Raw genomic sequence first — 18,919 nt, forward strand, 5'->3', positions numbered from 1 at the left:
TGGTATGGGGTGGTATGCGACTTACGAACACCAAATGCATGCAGCACTTGATTAAAAATAGTGCTTTCAAAATTGCGGCCTTGATCTGAATGTATAATCTGCGGTGGGCCATATGTGCAGAAAAAATTGATCAGAGCTGTTGTGATACGACTAGCCGTTTGGTCAGGGAGGGGTACAGCATCGGCCCACTTGGTAAAATAATCCTGTAGTACCAACAAATAACGATTATTGTTGGTTGACAATGGAACTTGTAGTATGTCGACAGCAACCATCTGCCAAGGCTGACCGATTGGAACATTCTGTAGTGGGGCACGCTGTGGCAAGCTGACCTTGGATTGTTGGCACGTTAGACAATTTCTACAGTACTGGTCAACATCCTTGGCCATATTAACCCAGTAAGCTACCTTACGCAACTTCTGCAATGTTTTCTCCACCCCTTGATGGCCTGCTGTAGGAACATCATGACTGAGACGTAGTGCGTCGTGCTGGGCAGACGGGGGAAGAACAGGTACAGTAATAACTGGTTCCAGTGGCCCAGGGGAGTACTTACGGTACACTGTACCATCTGTGATTAACAATTGCTTCCACAGTTGTTTAAATCTACGGAGTAGAGGTTGGTTCCATTTCTTATCAGATGGAATACCTGACGACTCTGAGAGCGTGTGGTATACCTGAGATATGGTGGGGTCCTTTAGTTGGGCATCTTGTAAGTGAGATAGTGAATCAGATGGCATGGAAATAGTTACAGCACATCGATTTGGTGACAAGCGTGACAACGCATCAGCATTGGTGTTAACTGAGCCTTTTCGATACACTATCTTAAAACTAAACTCTTGCATTGCTAAAGCCCAACGACACAGCATGCCTTCCATCTTTTGCTCTGAGAGCCATTGTAGGGGAGCATGGTCTGTGTAGAGTCGGAATGATCTACCCAGAAGATAGTGGCGATACTGTTTCAAAGCAAAAACAATGGCAAGGCATTCACGCTGTATTACACTATAGTTACGCTCAGCTGATGTCAGAGTGCGACTAGCATAAGCAATGACATGCCCACCTTGCTCTAAAATTGCACCCAAACCCACTGCACTAGCATCTGTCTGCAGGACAAACTCATCAGCATTAGGACCAAAACGAGGGTAAGCAAGAACAGGGGTCTGTACTAACTGCATTTTTAAGGCTGTGAAAGCTTTGTTGCATGCTTCATCCCATGAGAATGGAATATTATTCTGAGTAAGTGAGTACAGCGGTGCTGCAATGTTAGAAAAATTGAGTATGTAGCGCCTATAATATGACGCCAGTCCCAGAAATTGGCGAACTTCCGTTGGATTAGTAGGAGATGGCCAGTCAGTAATGTCTTGGATTTTACTGGGATCGGGAGACATACCCTTGGCTGAAAACACATGCCCTAAATAACGCACACTAGGCAAGCCAATATGGCACTTGGCACCTCTAAGTGTCAATCCTGCATCTCTAATCCGTTGGAACACCATCTTTAAATGTTGGGCATGTGTAGCTACACTATCTGAATGGATCAAGATGTCATCTAAATAGATGGTGACAAACGGTAGCCCACTTAAGGTCTTGTCCATTAGCCGCTGGAATGAACTGGGAGCACCAGTCAAACCAAAGGGCATCCTACAAAACTCATATAGTCCCATACCAGGGCCTGGACAGAATGCTGTTTTTTCTCTATCCGCTGGGTTAACTGGTACTTGCCAGTAACCACTATGTAGGTCAAGCGTTGTAAAGATGGTAGACCCTACAAGCCTGTCTTGTACTTCAACTGGTAGTGGTAATGGATATGAGTCCTTGGTGGTTCGTTTATTAAGTTCTCTATAATCAACACATATCCGTATCTGGCCTGACTTTTTTGGCACAAACACTGCCGGGGCCATTCAAGGGCTCTTGCTACGTGTGATGGTACCTTGCTCTAGCATTGTCTCAATTTGTTGAGTTACTTCAACCCGGTATTGTGCTGGGATTCGTCTAGGTGGCACCCTTACTGGGTTGCCTGAAGTGGATATGAAGTGATATGCATCATCAGTCCTGCCTGGAGTGGTACAAAAGACTCCTTTAAACTGCTCTACAATGCATTCTAACTGGACATCATTACACTTCGGGGTATCAAACTCTAAAGGGCCCTTATAGTCAGGTATAGCACACTCATCTACAAGGTCAGTACCTGATTCATTTTGAGACTGAATCATACATAGGGAAGCTTGGTTCACATGCACTTCTTCATAAATAGGGATGACTTTGGCCAATGCAACATTATCTACTGGCATGTTTGTATTGGGAAAACCTCTACTAACAGCAACTGGTGTACAAGTAAAGTCTAGAACCAACCCATTTTGTTGCAAAAAGTCAATTCCTAAAATTACTGGTGTAACCAAGCTTTCAACCACAACAAAATTATGCAGAATATTAAACTCACTCAGCTGTACAGATGTCCTTATGTGTCGGAGTATTGGTAGTTGATCTCCAGAAGCTGTCACAAGGTGTATTGACTTAGCCTGTGGAGCTTCAATCACATTCTTCATGTTAGACAATAAGTCACACCGCACTAGTGATACTGAAGATCCTGAATCGAGCATAATATCCACTGCAATACCACCCAGTACTCCCTTAACTATGGTAGCTTGGCATTTAACTACGGCAACAGTTACAGTCATTAAATCAGCAGTGGAGCTTATGGGCGGGGATGCCTGCTGCCCTGTGCAGACGCCCCCTGTCCGTTTCCCTGATACCAACAGTTTCTTGCCAGGTGACCTGGTTGGCTACAAGAAAAACATAAACGGTTTTGCTGAGCTGGACAATCACGCTGAACATGACCTGGTTGGCCACAAATAAAACATCTTGGTTTCCTCCTTTGTTGTTGATAGCCACCTTGACACGTTGACAAGGAAGCCATCTGCTCCGTCAGCAGTGCCACTTGGTCTCTTAATTTCTGCACCTCTGTCTGCTCCTCAGCAACATCTCTGACAGTGGAGACTGCCTGTGAATCAACCGTCATCAGCAACCTAGCACGAGTGACTGCCCCTTCAAGCGTCTTAACTTCTCCTGACGCTCGTAACTGCTTGGTTATCAGCTCCGGCAAACCAGCAACAAACTGATGTAACAATAAGGCGTCCTTTGCTTCCTTATTCATACCAGGGATAGCCATTTCGAACAACTTCTTGAGATCATGAACAAATACAGGGATCGCTTCGCCAGGCCTCAACTTTCTTCGATGGAACTCATCCAGCGATACGAATCCCACGGGCATCATTGCGTTCTGTATTTCTCTTTTAGCAACCGTGTAATCTTTCTGCTGGTCCGCTGTAAGTTCGAGCCAAATGGCCAGTGCTTCCCCCTCCAACAACGTCGGTAACTTGATCGCTTGGTCTTCTTCCTTCCACCCATTCGCAGTCGCGCATATCTCAAACCTTTGGAACCAGTCCTTGACATCTCCGCTGGAAAAAGGCTTGGGTAGACTGATGTGACACTCAACCATCCTCTGCTACCAGTGTAATAACTCTCGTCTCTTACTCAAAGACACCAGCATACAACACACAACACGTGTTCATCTGACTCATCAAAATTACAATCACGTGAGACACATTCATCTATGTATGTTTACAAACTGCGTGTGTGTTACAATAACAATTATAAGAGTATGCCTACTAATGTTACAAGTCTAATCATATTACAATATTATGAATTTTATGTGGAAATGTCTCCAAATTGCAGTATTTTAGCATCTATTTTCAAAATTTTTCCTGGGGGCATGCCCCCAGACCCCCCTAGTTCCAGCATGCTTCGCATGCTGGGAAGTGTGCTTCACACATCTCTACCCAAGAGATTAGTACCTTGAGTTAGCCCCCCCTTTTATAAATCCTAGATCCGCCCCTGAAAAGTAGTAAAAAAAACTGAAGAAAGTTGACTACAGCAGGAATCGAACCAGGTATCTCTTATTTTTAGAGTTGGTGTCTTAATTACCGCTGTACCAAGCTTTGCCACAAGAGGTTTATTTTGTATTGTAATTTAATAGTGTAACTCTTGCTAGGGCTCCTGCCAGTGCATGGTACCCATGAATCTTGACCCCTGCAGCTGTATGCTTATAACTGCAAATTAGTCTGTTTTAAATTCTTTGGACTAAAAGTTGGTGTAACTGTACCTATAAAAATTGCAAAATTTTGGTGAATTTTGAAACATTGTGAAAGCTAAAATGGCTACAGCTTCTGGTGGGCTGTGCCCCCCATACCCCCTGCTGCCAGAGATTCTATACTCCCCCTCACATCAACTACTTTCTCATGGCACTCACCACTACATACCACATGTTGAGTATGGCTGTCCAAAAGGTCAGTAATCAAGTTCAACATGTTACCACTTTTACAATTAAATGCTATCCCACTAGGGACCTGTCAGAAGGTTTATACCAGAATGTTGAAGCTTTGTGAGCAGTAAGTGATGCAGAACTCGGTCAAAGGCCTTACTAAATCTAGTAACACAGCATCAGTTTGGCCTTTGTTGTTTAAGCTAAAAGTAAAGTCATGAGATGCTTTTATTAGTTGCAGTTCAGCTGAATGATTCTTACGAAATCCAAATTGGGATTCGGAGAGTACACTGCACGTGTTCAGAGAAGCGAGACATGATGTTTGTATGTATAATAATATTATGTTCCAGAACTTTACAGCATATACACATAAGTGAAATTGGTCGATAGTTCGAGAGTTGGATCTATCACCTTTTTAAACAAGGGTGTCACGATAGCCTGTTTCCAAATTTGCTACATATGTATCAGCGTTGAAACCGGGTCGGGTCATCCGGGTCACATTTTCTCCGGGTAATCCGGGTCTGACTCGGTTTACAATTTATCCGGGTTTGACCTGGATTGGATCATGTGAGAAACGAAATTGTTCATTTGACGGCGTGGAAACTTATAAACGCTATCGCGTAGCTCTTTTGTGAGCCACGCCCACTTATCGCATTAATAACATACGTGAGGTAGCTATTGTCAGTAAGTGAAGACTTTTTTTTTTTTTTTGGTCTTCAACCTACAGCTACGCTAAAGTTGCAATATTTACTCAACACAGATCGAACACTCAAAATGTAGACTCATTCACTCGCTCGAGACTAGCCGAAACACGTCTCAGCTTTAATTACTCCGGGTCAACCCGGGTCATCTGGGTCAGCAGTAGTGACCCAGTTTCAACATTGATATGTATACCACTCCCATGGTTGAGATCAAAAGTGCTGTACGCGTGCTGTGGTATACAAGTGATATACCACGCTTTAATGTTAATTTGTGGCTATGCTTACCATATACGGTACATTCCGTGAAATTCTTATTTAAATGGTAAACAAGTCTATAATAACAAGCGCTAAGAATTATTCACCTGAGCACTGTGAGCAAGGAGAAGGATTTTTGATGAACTCTTGTCTCCTTTACTAACTTTTGTCTCCTTTACTAACTCTTGTCCTCTTCACTGAGTCGGGATAGATGGGTGTGGCACTGTAAAAGAGATCAAAAACATCAAGGATTTCTATTGATTTTGATCTTCAACAGGTGCTGTTTCACTGTACATTACTATCTATAATCGTTTCATCTACTGGGGTGTAGAATATAACAGCTATAGCATGATTACTCGGGATATGACAAAAATATACGCTCTTGTGCCCTGCGGGTGCTCGTGCATATATTTTTGTCACATCCCTTGTAACCATGTTATAACTATAAAATATATTTCAGTTTGTAATCCAAGTAATAACCCGAAAGGTTCTCCATTGAGATAACCCACGGAATGACCTGCAAGATTTACTCACTCTATTACTCTATGTTGAAGGGCTACTCTTCAGCAGTGCAAGATGGTGGATAGCAACTTTAGCCATAGACAGTATATTCTCGGTATGGAGAATATACTATCTGTACTTTATTGTATTATTGTATTAATGCTTTACAGTGACCAGCACTGAAGGTCTGCAGCAACATGTGCTGCAGCCTTAGGATTACCTAACCTAATTTCAAGGACTTAGACTTAGTGACTTATAGCTGAAAAGGTGTAACAGAAAAGGGGCCAAAGTAAGAAAAAAAATCCCTCCAACCCCAGGAATCGAATTGCAGGTCACCCAATGTCTAGTCGGGGCCACACTCAGTCTCCTCCAGGAGGGATGGATTTTCTTCCTTAATCCTAAAGTATTTATTGTATTAATGCTTTACAGTGACCAGCACTGAAGGTCTGCAGCAACATGTGCTGCAGCCTTAGGTTTACCTAACCTAATTTCAAGGACTTAGACTTAGTGACTTATAGCTGAAAAGGTGTACGCATCGTGGCGCCCACGCAAGCCTTTATTCACTTCTGGCGTACCAACCAGGGACTGTGGCCAAAAAGATAGTTATAAATGACTTTTGGCTAGTTGTAAATCTTAGACAAAAATAGCCAGCTGTACCACAGAAAAGTATAAACTTCAAGAAGTCAGTGTAAGTGACCTACTATTGAACGGTATACGGTACCTATTATCAAATGGTACAAACATTAAATGCTGTGCCTAGAGTCATGGCACCTTGACTGCTGCTAAAGTCACTGCGCAGTCACCCAGAATTCACTATTAGTTGTCTGAAGGTAAGTTTTTGTTGAGTTTGAGGTGAGCTACAGGGTTGGCACGCATCTAGTATGTCCCGAGTATTCGACTTTAGGGCTCGTGCCTAGTAATACACCCTTAGCATTCAACTTTAGGGGACTCGTCTAGCAATATTCCCCGAGCATTCGAAGTTAGGAGACACGTCTTGTATTTTAGAGTTAGGGGTAGAGTCAGGGTTAGGTTTGGTTTCTTCTTTACTGGTATTGTTTATATATGTGACCCGGTCTGCGAAAAGGGGTCTTATAGCCTTTTCGAGTGCATATACTTGATGACCCATACCTTGACTTGTGAATATGGTACAGGCCTATAATTTGGTCTCTACACACCCCTAACATAGCACTGGCTGTGGGTGTAATTACAAGGTGATAGCTTTTGCAGATCAGGAGTTATGATTAGCCAAACGTGGATAATTGGAAAGGCTATAAGACCCCTTTTCGCAGACCGGGTCACATATAGGCTTCTTCGTGAATGACATATATATATAAGGTACAAACTAAGGGTATACAGTAACTGGCGACACAGTAATACAGTGGTTAGAGCACTGGGCTAGAGTATGGTGAGTATGGGAGGTCCCAGGTTCGAACCTCACTTTAGTAAAGTTTTTTTGTTTTGTTTTCTTAGTCTAAGTTTTTTTTATTCATGTGATTGCAGTGACTCTTGGCACAACCAACATTAAAATCATGTAACATATTTGGAAGTTGACAATATTATTCCGCATACTCGTAAGGTGTTTATAATTATGTGAAACTAAAGCAAACCAAAGTCAAACTAGCTATGAAAAAAAAAACCAGCACCTTTGTGCGTACTAAGCTCCTCTAAAAATAAGTATTGTGTTGCTGTTGTTTAAGACATTCAGAGCCTTTTAAACAGTTTTAAAGACTTCACAGCCATCTGCAAAGGCCAAAATGGTAAAAATCAACAGTGAGATACTACTAAGAGGTATATAATTTGCTGCTTCAAAATGTAGCAACTAACAAGAGGATCTGGCTCTCCGTAACTACCTACAACTTGCCTGTTTGTGCTCCTCCCCTTGCCAGGTCCTGGATCTGCCCCTGGTGTTATTGTTCGTAATGTGATGATTTTGTACTGTACGCATTTAACACTAATTAATGATTCACCATTGTAACTCACACGTGCATGCTTGTATCAAAACTAGACTTCAGTTACAGTATCATGGAACTTCAGATAACAGGTTGATATAATAATTAAGAGTGTGTAGGTTGCACTGGGGTCACCAGAGTAGAAAAGGTGCAAAATGTTCAATAATTGATCAATGGAAATTAATGGGCGTTCGATAATATGTACCGGTGTTCGATAATTCGTATTATATGGAATGTATAAATCCAATCATAGCACAAACACTAATTGGACACTATTGCTTAAACTTACACGAGGTGTTCTATGAGAAAAGTGCTACTTTCTGGTGAAAATTTGAGGTTGATACTACTTTCCTGGAGATATCAATTTATTGATGAAGTAAAGTATAAACTTTGTTCGATAATCGGTCACTTGCGTTATACACACTTACATCTTAACTCTTCAAAATTTACTACATGCAGGAATTTGACTAAAAGTACCTCAAGACCCAATCTTGTCCCTGGAGTATATATCCCCGACTCCACTATAGTCCATGCAGATTTCCCCTTTACTGCATGGAACTTTGTTATACAAGCCCTCTCTTTACTTTAATGTTTGGAAAATCATGGCAATACATAGCCCAAAAAGTACTTACTTTAAACACCATGTGTAGCTACCACCCCCAGTCTCAGGTTAGGGCTAGTTGTAAAAAATGGTTTTTTTAGCCACTGGTAGCACCACGAACATGCAATACAGAGATATAAAAGTATCATGTGAGTAACTGATATAAATCTATGGTTTGGCTCACCCAATCTCTCGAAGGCGGGACGAGTCACTCCAGCACATTTTCTGTGTAGGCTGTAGCCGGCTAGCTAATTAACCCTGGCAATTTCCTTCACAAAACACGGCTTTCGTCACCCTCACAATGTTCGCCAGGTTCCAAAATAGCAGTCAACACTTCACTGTTTTTAATTAATCCCGGCTAGGTGGAGGCGTCCCCGGAAGCTTTTCGGCCTGTAGGTTGTCTTATCTCACGTGGCCAGACCCTATTATCCGCGCGTCGCGGCCGCCCCTTTGATAATTCTAATCGAAGGGGCGGCCGCGCCAAACATGGCAGTCTGCTAAAACATATCAGACAATTCATAGATAATATATACCTTACCCGGGATTGGAAACCGGACACACTTCAATACAAAAATCGCGAGCCGTCAGCATTGTAATAATCAACACTTTCGCTTTGATATGTAAGGTTTCACCTCGCCGACGGAAGAAAGGAAAAGAACGGGTAGATAAGCTACTAGTTGTGAACATGAAGAGGATTTACCGTGGTGGTAAGAACAATACTGTTGTATTACTTGCATACAATCGTCAAAATTTTGAACAAATAGCGTTTGACGCGGTTTATGCAAAAAATTGCTTTCTAGTCGTACCCTCGACTTTTGGGGTTCGTAGAGCAGTGTGGGAGCGATATTTTTCGATGTACACTACACTGTTTGAAAGCTGAGACATTAGCGGACAAAATCATGCTACTTAAAACCCTTAGTTTTACCGTTTATGCCATCAAATTGCAGCGCAACTGCGAAACAAGCGATTTTGAGGTATTAAGTTTTGAGGCCTACAGGTCATTTTCTAAAGGCTACTAACTTTCTTTCTTAAGTATTTCCTGTAATTCATATGTATACAAACAAAATAGGATAGTTTTAAGGCTGCTAACTTGTACTGATGTAGGCGAAATCCTTGAATCTTCAAGTAAATGCAAGTATTTCCTTTTCAGAACTGTTGCTTTATTATTATGCATATAGCTATAGTTTGCACTGGATTTTTTTGCAGATGAATGATAGGAGTGGTCACAGAAAGCTTAGACTTCATAGTAACAAACACTGGCGGCCTAAACCTAAGAGGCTACCAGTTTCAATTCCTTTGAGAGATGTGTCAGTGCTGAAGGTGTCTCTGCCACTGTCATTTCAAGTGTCTCTGCCTTTAATTGTGTTCATTTGTTGATGCACCAGTCAGGTCTTTGGATATTTGCACAGTAGACTGAAACAGTGTAATGGCATTCCTTCAGGTAGAGTGACACAGTGTGTGCAGATGCTTAGCTAAATCATTCCTTTTACAGGGTGGATTGATACAATCCAAAATGCAGAATTGAGAATATTCCAACTGGGTTATTTTGAGTCTGGCACTGAGGTTTTAAGATCGTTAGCCATTAAGGAAGACTTCTCATGGATTGTGAATTATAAAAGAGAAACTCTGAAGCCCTCATCTGCTCTTTTGAAAGACATTCCGACATCTCTTAATTCAGGTATTGGTTGGATTGCTGTACGATATTAAACATGCAATGGAAATTTTATGTTTCCTGTAGTTTCACATGTATCAAACTTTATCAACATTCTACATACAAGGAAGGTTTGCGAAGGCAACTGTGATGATGCATTCTTGAAGCTCCCAAACATTCAGAATGGTGAACTCAAAGATAATTCAAGTAAGCTGTCCTTTCTACATACATTTAACTGTATGTAAAGTCAATAGAGCATGACAAGTTTTATGTGTGCATACCTTTGTTGTGTTCACAATACTTTGATGTAAATAACTTTTGTAGGAACCAGCACTGTGGCAGCACTGGACACCGCAAGGACTGGTAGCTTATCCATCTATCATGTTGAGTGTGATATATTGATGAACAGTACAGAAGAGTCCAGGCTGTGCATATGTTGTAAGAAATATAAGAAAACGCTATCAGTTATGCTGTCACGTCGCCGAAAAGATTAGAAGACTCATCCCAGCAGTCATACAACTTATGCGAATTTGAGTGCGTCTGAAAAAGATGAGCGCTTGAGAAATCTACACCAGGAGAGCAAAAAAGCAAAGCTTCGTGTTTGTCGATTACAAGAGAAGATTTCAACTGCAGCTACCCAAGACGGTGTAACCTTAAATGTTGATCTGCATGATGATATGAAGGCTATGATGGATGCAACCACAAAGCAAGTACATTCTATGTATCCAGAAGGATCTTTTCAATGCCTTTTTTGGGACCAACAGCAAACAGCATGCTCTATAAAGGACTCTCGGTCAATGAAGTGGCACCCACTAGTCATTAAGTGGAGCTTGTATCTCAGACATTTATCTGGAAAATCATATGAACTACTGCGGAAAACAGGGTGCATCAAACTGCCTTCACAAAGAACACCGCGTGATTACACCCACTATACATCAACTACCATCGGCTTCTCTGCAGAAACAGATCGAGAGCTTTACGACATTGCTTTTTTGAGTAACGAGCTTAACAGATATGTCTTCTTAGTCATGGATGAAGTTCATATCAAGACTGACCTTGTATATGATAAACACCAGGGTTCTTTAATCGGCTTTGTCAATCTAGGCAACACTAATAATAGACTGCTTGAATTTGAGAATGCTTTGGGTGAGACACAACATGAACAACAACTCGCAAGTTCAATGTTGGTGCTAATGGTGAGAGGCATTTTTCAGAAGTTGAACTACCCATATGCGCAGTTTGCTTGTAACAACCTCAGTGGAGAGTTGATGTTTGACCCTGTGTGGGAGGCAATATCAAGGCTTGAGAGAATGGGCTTCCGTGTTTTAGGAATTACGTGTGATGGTGCATCACCAAATCGTCGATTGTGGAAACTCCACAATGCCAAAGATGAAATGGTCTACAAAGTACCCAACCCTTTTGCACGAGTGGGACCACGTGACTTGCATTTCATATCTGATCATCCTCATTTGCTAAAAACAATTAGAAATAGCTGGAACAGTAACAAACGAAAATTATGGGTAAGTTGATAGCTATAGCTGCAATGAGAGTACGTTATTTTCCTTTTTCATTTAGTGCAATGGTAAAGCAATATCGTGGGGGCACTTAGAACAACTTTACCTTGATGATACAGGAGGACCACAAGCAGTACCCCAACAAGGAGGAGTTATTAGACAAGTGAAAAAGCTGAGGTACGAGCATGTTTATTTAACGACGTTTTTGAAGATGAGAGTGGATTTAGCTGCACAAGTAAGTTCACAAGAATGTGGTTAGCATGCTGTATAATGCATTATACATGTGTAGGCTCTTAGTGAGACAGTGGCTAAGTTGCTTGAAGAGAATTATGGTGAAGAAGTACAGGAAATAGTCAAGTTTGTTAAAATGATCGATAAGTTTTTTGATTGCTTCAACATATCCAATGCTGTTACTGGATACCACAGCAGGAAATCATTCAAAGATCCCTACACTTCTAAAAAGGATTTTCATTTGCAAGTTTGTTATTGGTATTATTATAATGTATGCATTGGGGTGTGACATTGTTTGTAGACAGTAGACCATTTTAGAGAACTACTTAGTAGATGTTGTACTTTATTGTTTGCTTATGCACTGCAGTGGCTTGAAGAAGAATTTATGCCTCACTTGGAGAACTGGGAGAAAAGTGTCTATGAAAGGGAAGGATTTTCTCCAAAACAAAAGGAAATGATGTTAATGCCTAGGGAAACTCGTCTTGGCATCACTGTCACAGGTATTGCATGCAGTAATAATATATTACTTTAATTATCAATTAATCTTTTTTAGTTAAATCATTTGTGGAACTGGTTAAATACATATTCACCATACCAGGAGTTAAATTCTTCTTGAGTGAGAGGCTTTGTCAAGATCCTCTTGAAAATTACTTTGGCTGCCAAAGGCAATGTGGAGGGAGACATGAAAACCCAAATGTCAGTGATTTTTGTAAGAATAGTCAGGCACTGAAAGTAATCAATTCTGTTTGTGGAAGCATTTCAAAAGGAAATTGCCGTGGCAAGAAGCAGTCTATAGATATAGAGCAGGAGAGCAGGCCACTTAAGAAACGGTGCAAGGCTAAATGTAGGGACAAATCTTATTCTAAGCTTATAAAGCCACCAAGAGTGTTCAAAAGCAAATTGAAGTTACTGGCAGCCAAAAAGGTTAAAAAAAAGTCATTTGCTCCAAGAAAAGAATTGTTTATAGCTTCAAAATATTTGGATATTCCTGTACAGAAAGTTGTTACTGTTGATATGCCTGCCAGTTCAAGCGATAACCCTAACAGTAATGATGTGCCAGCACCAGTACTTAATGAAAAGCAACATCAGATGTGACAGAAGCCTCCCATGAATCTTGCTCGAATGATCAGGTGAAAAGTCATAAGCATCAGCAAACTTCTGTAGAAGTAGACATTGTTGAAATGGATGAAAAAGATACACTTGCTGGCAGTCACGATAGAAATGATGTGACAGAAATGGACATATCATTTGAGCAGAAGGCCCATTCTACTGATGATGATATGATTAGTGAGGCACTAGGACCAGGACCTGCGGAGGAAGAATTATCAAGGTGTTGTACCATTACTTTAACACGTCATGACTTCTGGACTTTAAAAGATACCGGATGGTTAAATGACCAAGTAAGGCTATTCGTGATGTAGTACTTATTTTTTATGTGTTGCCATTTTCTTTTGCTAGGTGATAAACTGCTACATGAAATTAGTAGCTGAGGCCAACACAGATGTCTACATATACAGCACATTTTTCTATCCAAAGCTTGTATGTTTTGGTTCCCAGGCAGTGTGCCGGTGGACAAAGGAAACTGATTTATTTAGCAAGAGGTTGTTGTTGGTTCCAGTGCACCTTGGAGCACACTGGTGTTTAGCAAGCATAAGCGCAGCTGACCTACAGATTGTTTATTATGACTCGCTGCATGAACCAAATCCAGCATGTTTGGAAACATTAAAATCATATATTTTAGAGAAATCATCCAACTGTGCCTCTACCACGGAATGGGATTGCTCTACTTTGCAAGGTGTTCCACAACAGACAAATAATTCAGACTGTGGTGTGTTTGTATGCAGAATTGCTCGGTGCCTGGCTAACAAAACTTCTTTCAACTTTAGTCAATGTGATATGGCTAGCATTAGGCGACAAATGGTATTAGAATTACTTCTGCAAAAGCTGTTGCCTTAAATTCCATTTTTATTATCAATTAATTAATATTTCGCTTGTATCATTTACTGTGTTGTTGTAATCACAAAATAAAGTTGTGTTATGCATAGCATTGCAAATGTTAATAATATAATATACTATAAGCTGCTATCATACAAGTCTCTACGTAAGCTTTTTGACCGCTGTGTACTCTTTTTTGCTGACTGCTTAAATTTCTCCATCCAAAAGCTCGCATATGAAAATCCACGGATAGTCACATAAAGCTGCACTATTTCCTTAAGAAGTGCACTATGTACCTCCTTCTCACCAATCTCGAAATCTGCAGTGGAAATCAGCCAATAAAACTCAACATCATCACTGGAGATAACTTTTTCAACAATCTCCTCTTTTTTTCCAGCTGCTGGGTTGCTACCAAGTAACATTTTTAGGCATTCTCTCACTTCTTCTTCTATTGCAATAAACAATACAAATGTTGTTTCTTTAGCATACCATAGCCCACCTCTATCTAGTGCTAATGTCCATTCTTCAGAACTGCCACATTCACTATGTTCTTTGGGTGTGTCCTTTGTTAAAGCCATCAGGCACAATACCATCTCTTCCTTAAGCTCATGTTTACTGCGTTCGATTTTCTTACGTAAATGTCTACAAACATAGCCGGCAGCATAACGAAGAGCATTGCCTTCGCGTTTTGTTACAGCTGGTGCTGGATCAACCTTGGTTTCAGCTGTACACCCTGTCACATGATCACCAATGTATCCCCTGAACAAAATATCAGTTAAATGCTGATACAGGATAGGTGTAGCAGCCACATTAGCGGAGTCCAAAAAATTTACTCAGTCCTCTTGAAATTTCTCTGAAGAGCGCAACAGAAAAAAGTTTCTCCAAAGTTTATCACGATTGCATGATTTCTTCTTACAAGAGCTCATTGCCTGTTTCAGGTCTTCTGACAATTTCAAAACAAATGTTGTAAAACAGTTATTGTTGGCAGCATCAAGACACCAGTCCAACAGAATCTGTTGCACTTTTCTTGCTTCAATTGCTTCTGAGGACATTATTTTAAATGAATCATCATTCAATACGCTTCTGAGTGCTTCCACAAAAGCATCTTTTGCTTTGGGACCTGCATTGAAAGAAAAAGACAGGTATGGTATAGCATAGTAAGGTATATATTATCTATGGGTATAGCTAATGAATGGCTACATCAACATAACTTGCACACAAACAAGGCCAGGCCAGGCACATCAGTAATTGAATGTTTAAACTGTAAAAATGCCCAATTTTTGCTGCCAGCGCTGGTTGTTTATTGTTAGCTATAATGACAACGAACCAGCATCGTCATTTCCATCGGATTCTCCGCTCTTCCGCTTCGAGCTCTTCTTTCTAGCACGAGTTCTTTTACGAGTTCCATCGTTATTTTATAAAACACGGACTGAATTACGGAATTACGTTACACTAAACTCGCGATACTACAACGCTGAGTGAACTTGTTGATAGGTGTTGATTGCCTCCGTTTCCAATCCCGGGTAAGGTATATATTATCTATGGACAATTCAATGTATTTTAATGTCATTCAGCTACAGTATCAAAATGTACTGTTTGTTCAATTAGAATTTTAAAAATAAAACTGATTCTACAAAAACCTGTTAATTTTAGCAACTTTTATATGCTCACCTGCCAGTATAGCACGTATATCATATAGGGGGTGGGTGGGTGAGAGGGTGCGGAGGGAAGGGGTGGTGGACCTCCCACGCAAAAGAAGTAGTTGACAGTGAAAAAACAGTCTATAAGTATCGTACAACTGTTTAAATATATACGTTCTTTGATATTGTATATGCATTAGTTTTGCCAGTGATAGTTATAAACGGCGAAAAGAATGTAATGAATTGCCCGCCCACTCCCACGCCCAATTTGCTCCTTCGTTAAAATGGCCTTGCTCAAAGACGATTAAATGTCTATGACATAGTTTTCTGTATAAATACTTTGGTTTGTTTATCATGCTGTAATATTGTGCTGCTGTGTTATGCTATAATAATATTAATGCTTATATTATTTAATGATGTTTGTTTCTATTACTTTAGTGCAAGGTGGGAGGTCGAAGCGTCCATGATGACGATTGGGCAATGTGCAAATAAGGTGAGTGTATGCTTTGTAAAAAGAAGCCCACATAGCTGTGCAGGGCTCATCTTCTGTACAGATCAGCTTCTGTATAGTCTTTCATTATTTTATTTTTCCCAAGGGGTTGCCAACGCCCACGCAAAGCACCCAAATGGTGTGTACGAGACTCCCAATCTTTATGTATTTTTAAAAGCATTTAGTGAGATTGCTAACTAATAACTACCTGTACAGTTGTTGATCTACATCTTGTTCTAGTTATTCATGATCGATCATTGTCTACTTTGTTAAACTCACTTTCTCCATTATTTTTACATGATTTTGGATTTAGGATTTGGTTTCTAATATATTTGTGTATTTCTGATTGGATTTCTCACATAGCATACAAGAGTCCCAAGGCATTGGCTACCCCTCGCTTTTTACCAAAAGCCAGTTCATCTCTAATTGACAAAGATAGTGTGACCATCTAATTATGATATTACAATCTAAATTAAATTCTTGATTACAGATACACATTTCCCTTGTTGCTATATGTGGCGCACCACAAAATTAACCAACCATTACCATACCTTGTAGTGTTTTATTTGAATATGTAGTGAAGTGTTTTATTTTTATGTGAATAGCTATGTAGTGAAGTGTGTGTGTAGTGTGTGTGTGTGTGTGTGTGTGTGTGTGTGTGTGTGTGTGTGTGTGTGTGTGTGTGTGTGTGTGTGTGTGTGTATTGTGTGTGTGTGTGTGTGTGTGTGTGTGTGTAGTGTGTGCGTGATAAAGATTTTTTTAAATTTACCAATTTAAATGTTACTGTTTTTTTCACAGGTTTATATGTCGGAGAAATGCAAACAACTAACTTGAAATTTTTATAGTGACCATTTTAAAAAAATATTTATTTGATTACATGTACAAAATACAAAGATGTATCACGTGATCAAAAAAGTTATTAGCATGATGTACGAGGACTGTTGACCATTGAAAAGTTGATGAATTAAACATTCAAGAACGGAATGCTTCTCCATTGCAACTCGCCCACGCAATATAGCGCGCGCGTCACTAACAATCAGTGCTCAGCCGGGGTATGCGACTATTGGATTGAGATGGTGATTTTTATAAAATTATTTGTACCGTGTAAAACGTTCGTCACGAACGGTATAGCTAGCTGAAATATTCAAGAAAGGATAGATCTAGCCTGGTATAACCGGGATTCGTTAAAAAGTTCGCGCCTGGATTGTTGGGATGAGCCAATATTTTCATTGCCAATGGTTCTATGTGTAATGTTAAACCCCCTACTTTGTACCATGAAGAAGGCCGTATTAAGCTGTTACATTTTACATGAAAGTAGATGTCATGCTGGCCATTCCTGCTAGAACCTGGGAAAGGTTTAAAAGTTATCTGATGCTCCATAACAGAGCCTTGAAAACCTGCTTCCAGTGTAGACGCGTGTATCTTGTCAATAATTTTTTTTAAATTAAAAGTCGCTTTATTTTTGGATATGATCACTTGACTAATAACATCGAGAATAACATCGTACCAACCACTCCTACAATCGCGCAAGGAGTGCAGGAGCAGATGACCTTTGTAGATAAGTTTCACCTTCGCCATGGTCCGTAGTTCAAGATTGTGTTTATCAGTGGTACTTGTCACTGCCGTCCCTGTCACGGCGATGGTGGTCTGGTATGTTTTAGGGAACAAGAACCAAAGCGAGTCACTGTCATTTTTAATACAGCCATTATTTAATGCTGAAGATGCAAGTGAACTTACATTGAAAAACAATGATCGGACCGAGGATGGCCATCATATTGCGAATGCAATGAAAGGTATTCTTGACAAATCTATTGAAAAGTTGTGTACTGGTAGAATCCGGCGTGGAACTAATCCATTGTGTACAAACCATAGCAGTCTCATTGTGTTTTCCAGAATGAAGCGCGCTGTAGTGTGGCAGCTATATCTTCACAAAGAAGAGGCAGAGAAATGTGTACTCCCAAATAATGCCATCTGTTTTTTTACTGATGAATATTCATACTACAAAACTGCTGATGTTCTGTTGGCCCGAGACTGCAGTAAATTGTGCAATCGACCTGCATATCCAAATCAGTTAATTCTCCGATACAATCATGCACCTCCCCGATTTGAAGGTGAGATATGTCAACAGCCATCGCCAGATTACATGAGGGTCAGTTACACACTATCTAGTACTATCCCTTATCCATACATGTGTTGGCCAGACACTCAACATCCTTTACTAAATGTGTTAAAACTTGATCCACCTTCTGGAAGGCATGGGGTTGCGATGTTTATCAGTGATAGTAAACCATGGAGAACAGAATACTTGGAGGAATTAATGAATTATATACACATTGATTCATATGGAACAGTTCTTCATAACACTGACATGCCTTCGTCAAGAGGGAAAGGTTCAGATGACTTTATATCAGTTAAACTGAATACGATCAAAGAAAAGGGCTACAAGTTTTTAATCGCATTTGAAAACTCAATATTTCCTGAGTATGTTTCTGAGAAAATCTGGCATGCTTACTTGTCACAAACTATTCCTATTTATTATGGCACTTCAGATGTGTATGATCAGGTACCTGGAGCTAATACTTTTATTGATGCTACAAAGTTTGATGGAACCCGGCAGCTAGCAGAATATATTAAAAAGATAGAGCAGGATGATTCATTCTATAAATTATTTTTCAAATTTGACATTAACCAAACTTTGAGGTTTCAAAGAAACTGTCCAGAAGAATCATTGGGATGTGCCATGTGTAAACATTTGTATCAAATAAAACAGGAACAATGTAATTTTATTTGAATCATTTTGTTTATGTCCCACTATAATTATCTAATCAAAAACAGCCAAGCTGTAAAAAAAGGTGCGGCCCCTAAAAGGCCATGGTGAAAAGAGATGTGAAATCCAAGGTGGCGGCCAAGAAATGGCTGTGATGGTAGGTTAATGGTAAAAATTTTAATAACGACAATTCATGTGAATTTGTGTTTTGGCACCAGATTCACCTGAATTGTTATTAAAATTTTTACCATTAACCTACCATCACAGCCATTTCTTGGCCGCCACCTTGGATTTCACATCTTTTTTCACCATGGCCTTTTAGGGGCCACACCTTTTTTTACAGCTTGGCTGTTTTTGATTGGATATCAC

The 18,919-nt window shown here is 40.1% G+C and overlaps 1 protein-coding gene and 4 long non-coding RNA genes across 5 annotated transcripts; 4 read left to right on the plus strand and 1 right to left on the minus strand.

The window, feature by feature from the left end:
• Positions 1–2,676: 2,676 nt before the first annotated feature.
• LOC136255038 (uncharacterized) lies at positions 2,677–3,493 on the minus strand. The gene is made up of 2 exons (XM_066047757.1): positions 2,833–3,493; positions 2,677–2,777 (listed from the first exon to the last, which is right to left on the minus strand). Exons 1-2 carry the CDS (start codon positions 3,491–3,493, stop codon positions 2,677–2,679), a joined length of 762 nt encoding a protein of 253 aa, XP_065903829.1.
• Positions 3,494–9,735: 6,242 nt separating this feature from the next.
• LOC136254950 (uncharacterized) lies at positions 9,736–10,100 on the plus strand. The gene is made up of 3 exons (XR_010700839.1): positions 9,736–9,763; positions 9,815–10,000; positions 10,061–10,100. It is a non-coding gene; the product is annotated as an uncharacterized lncRNA (long non-coding RNA).
• A 1,348-nt stretch (positions 10,101–11,448) lies between these two features.
• Positions 11,449–11,800, plus strand: LOC136256343 (uncharacterized). The gene is made up of 3 exons (XR_010701462.1): positions 11,449–11,493; positions 11,549–11,722; positions 11,777–11,800. It is a non-coding gene; the product is annotated as an uncharacterized lncRNA (long non-coding RNA).
• Positions 11,801–12,917: 1,117 nt separating this feature from the next.
• LOC136256203 (uncharacterized) lies at positions 12,918–13,796 on the plus strand. The gene is made up of 2 exons (XR_010701370.1): positions 12,918–13,118; positions 13,177–13,796. It is a non-coding gene; the product is annotated as an uncharacterized lncRNA (long non-coding RNA).
• A 1,285-nt stretch (positions 13,797–15,081) lies between these two features.
• LOC136256927 (uncharacterized) lies at positions 15,082–16,721 on the plus strand. The gene is made up of 3 exons (XR_010701740.1): positions 15,082–15,176; positions 15,732–15,786; positions 16,582–16,721. It is a non-coding gene; the product is annotated as an uncharacterized lncRNA (long non-coding RNA).
• Positions 16,722–18,919: the final 2,198 nt, after the last annotated feature.

Source organism: Dysidea avara, chromosome 5 (assembly GCF_963678975.1).
Source record: "Dysidea avara chromosome 5, odDysAvar1.4, whole genome shotgun sequence".
Taxonomy (NCBI): domain Eukaryota; kingdom Metazoa; phylum Porifera; class Demospongiae; order Dictyoceratida; family Dysideidae; genus Dysidea; species Dysidea avara.

Coding starts and splice junctions, on each gene's coding strand:
- LOC136255038 (XM_066047757.1), bottom strand. CDS start 3,493: ATGGTTGAGTGTCACATCAGTCTACCCAAGCCTTTTTCCAGCGGAGAT. Junction 2,778..2,832: donor TTTTATTTGTGGCCAACCAG/GTCATGTTCAGC, acceptor TTTTTCTTGTAG/CCAACCAGGTCACCTGGCAA.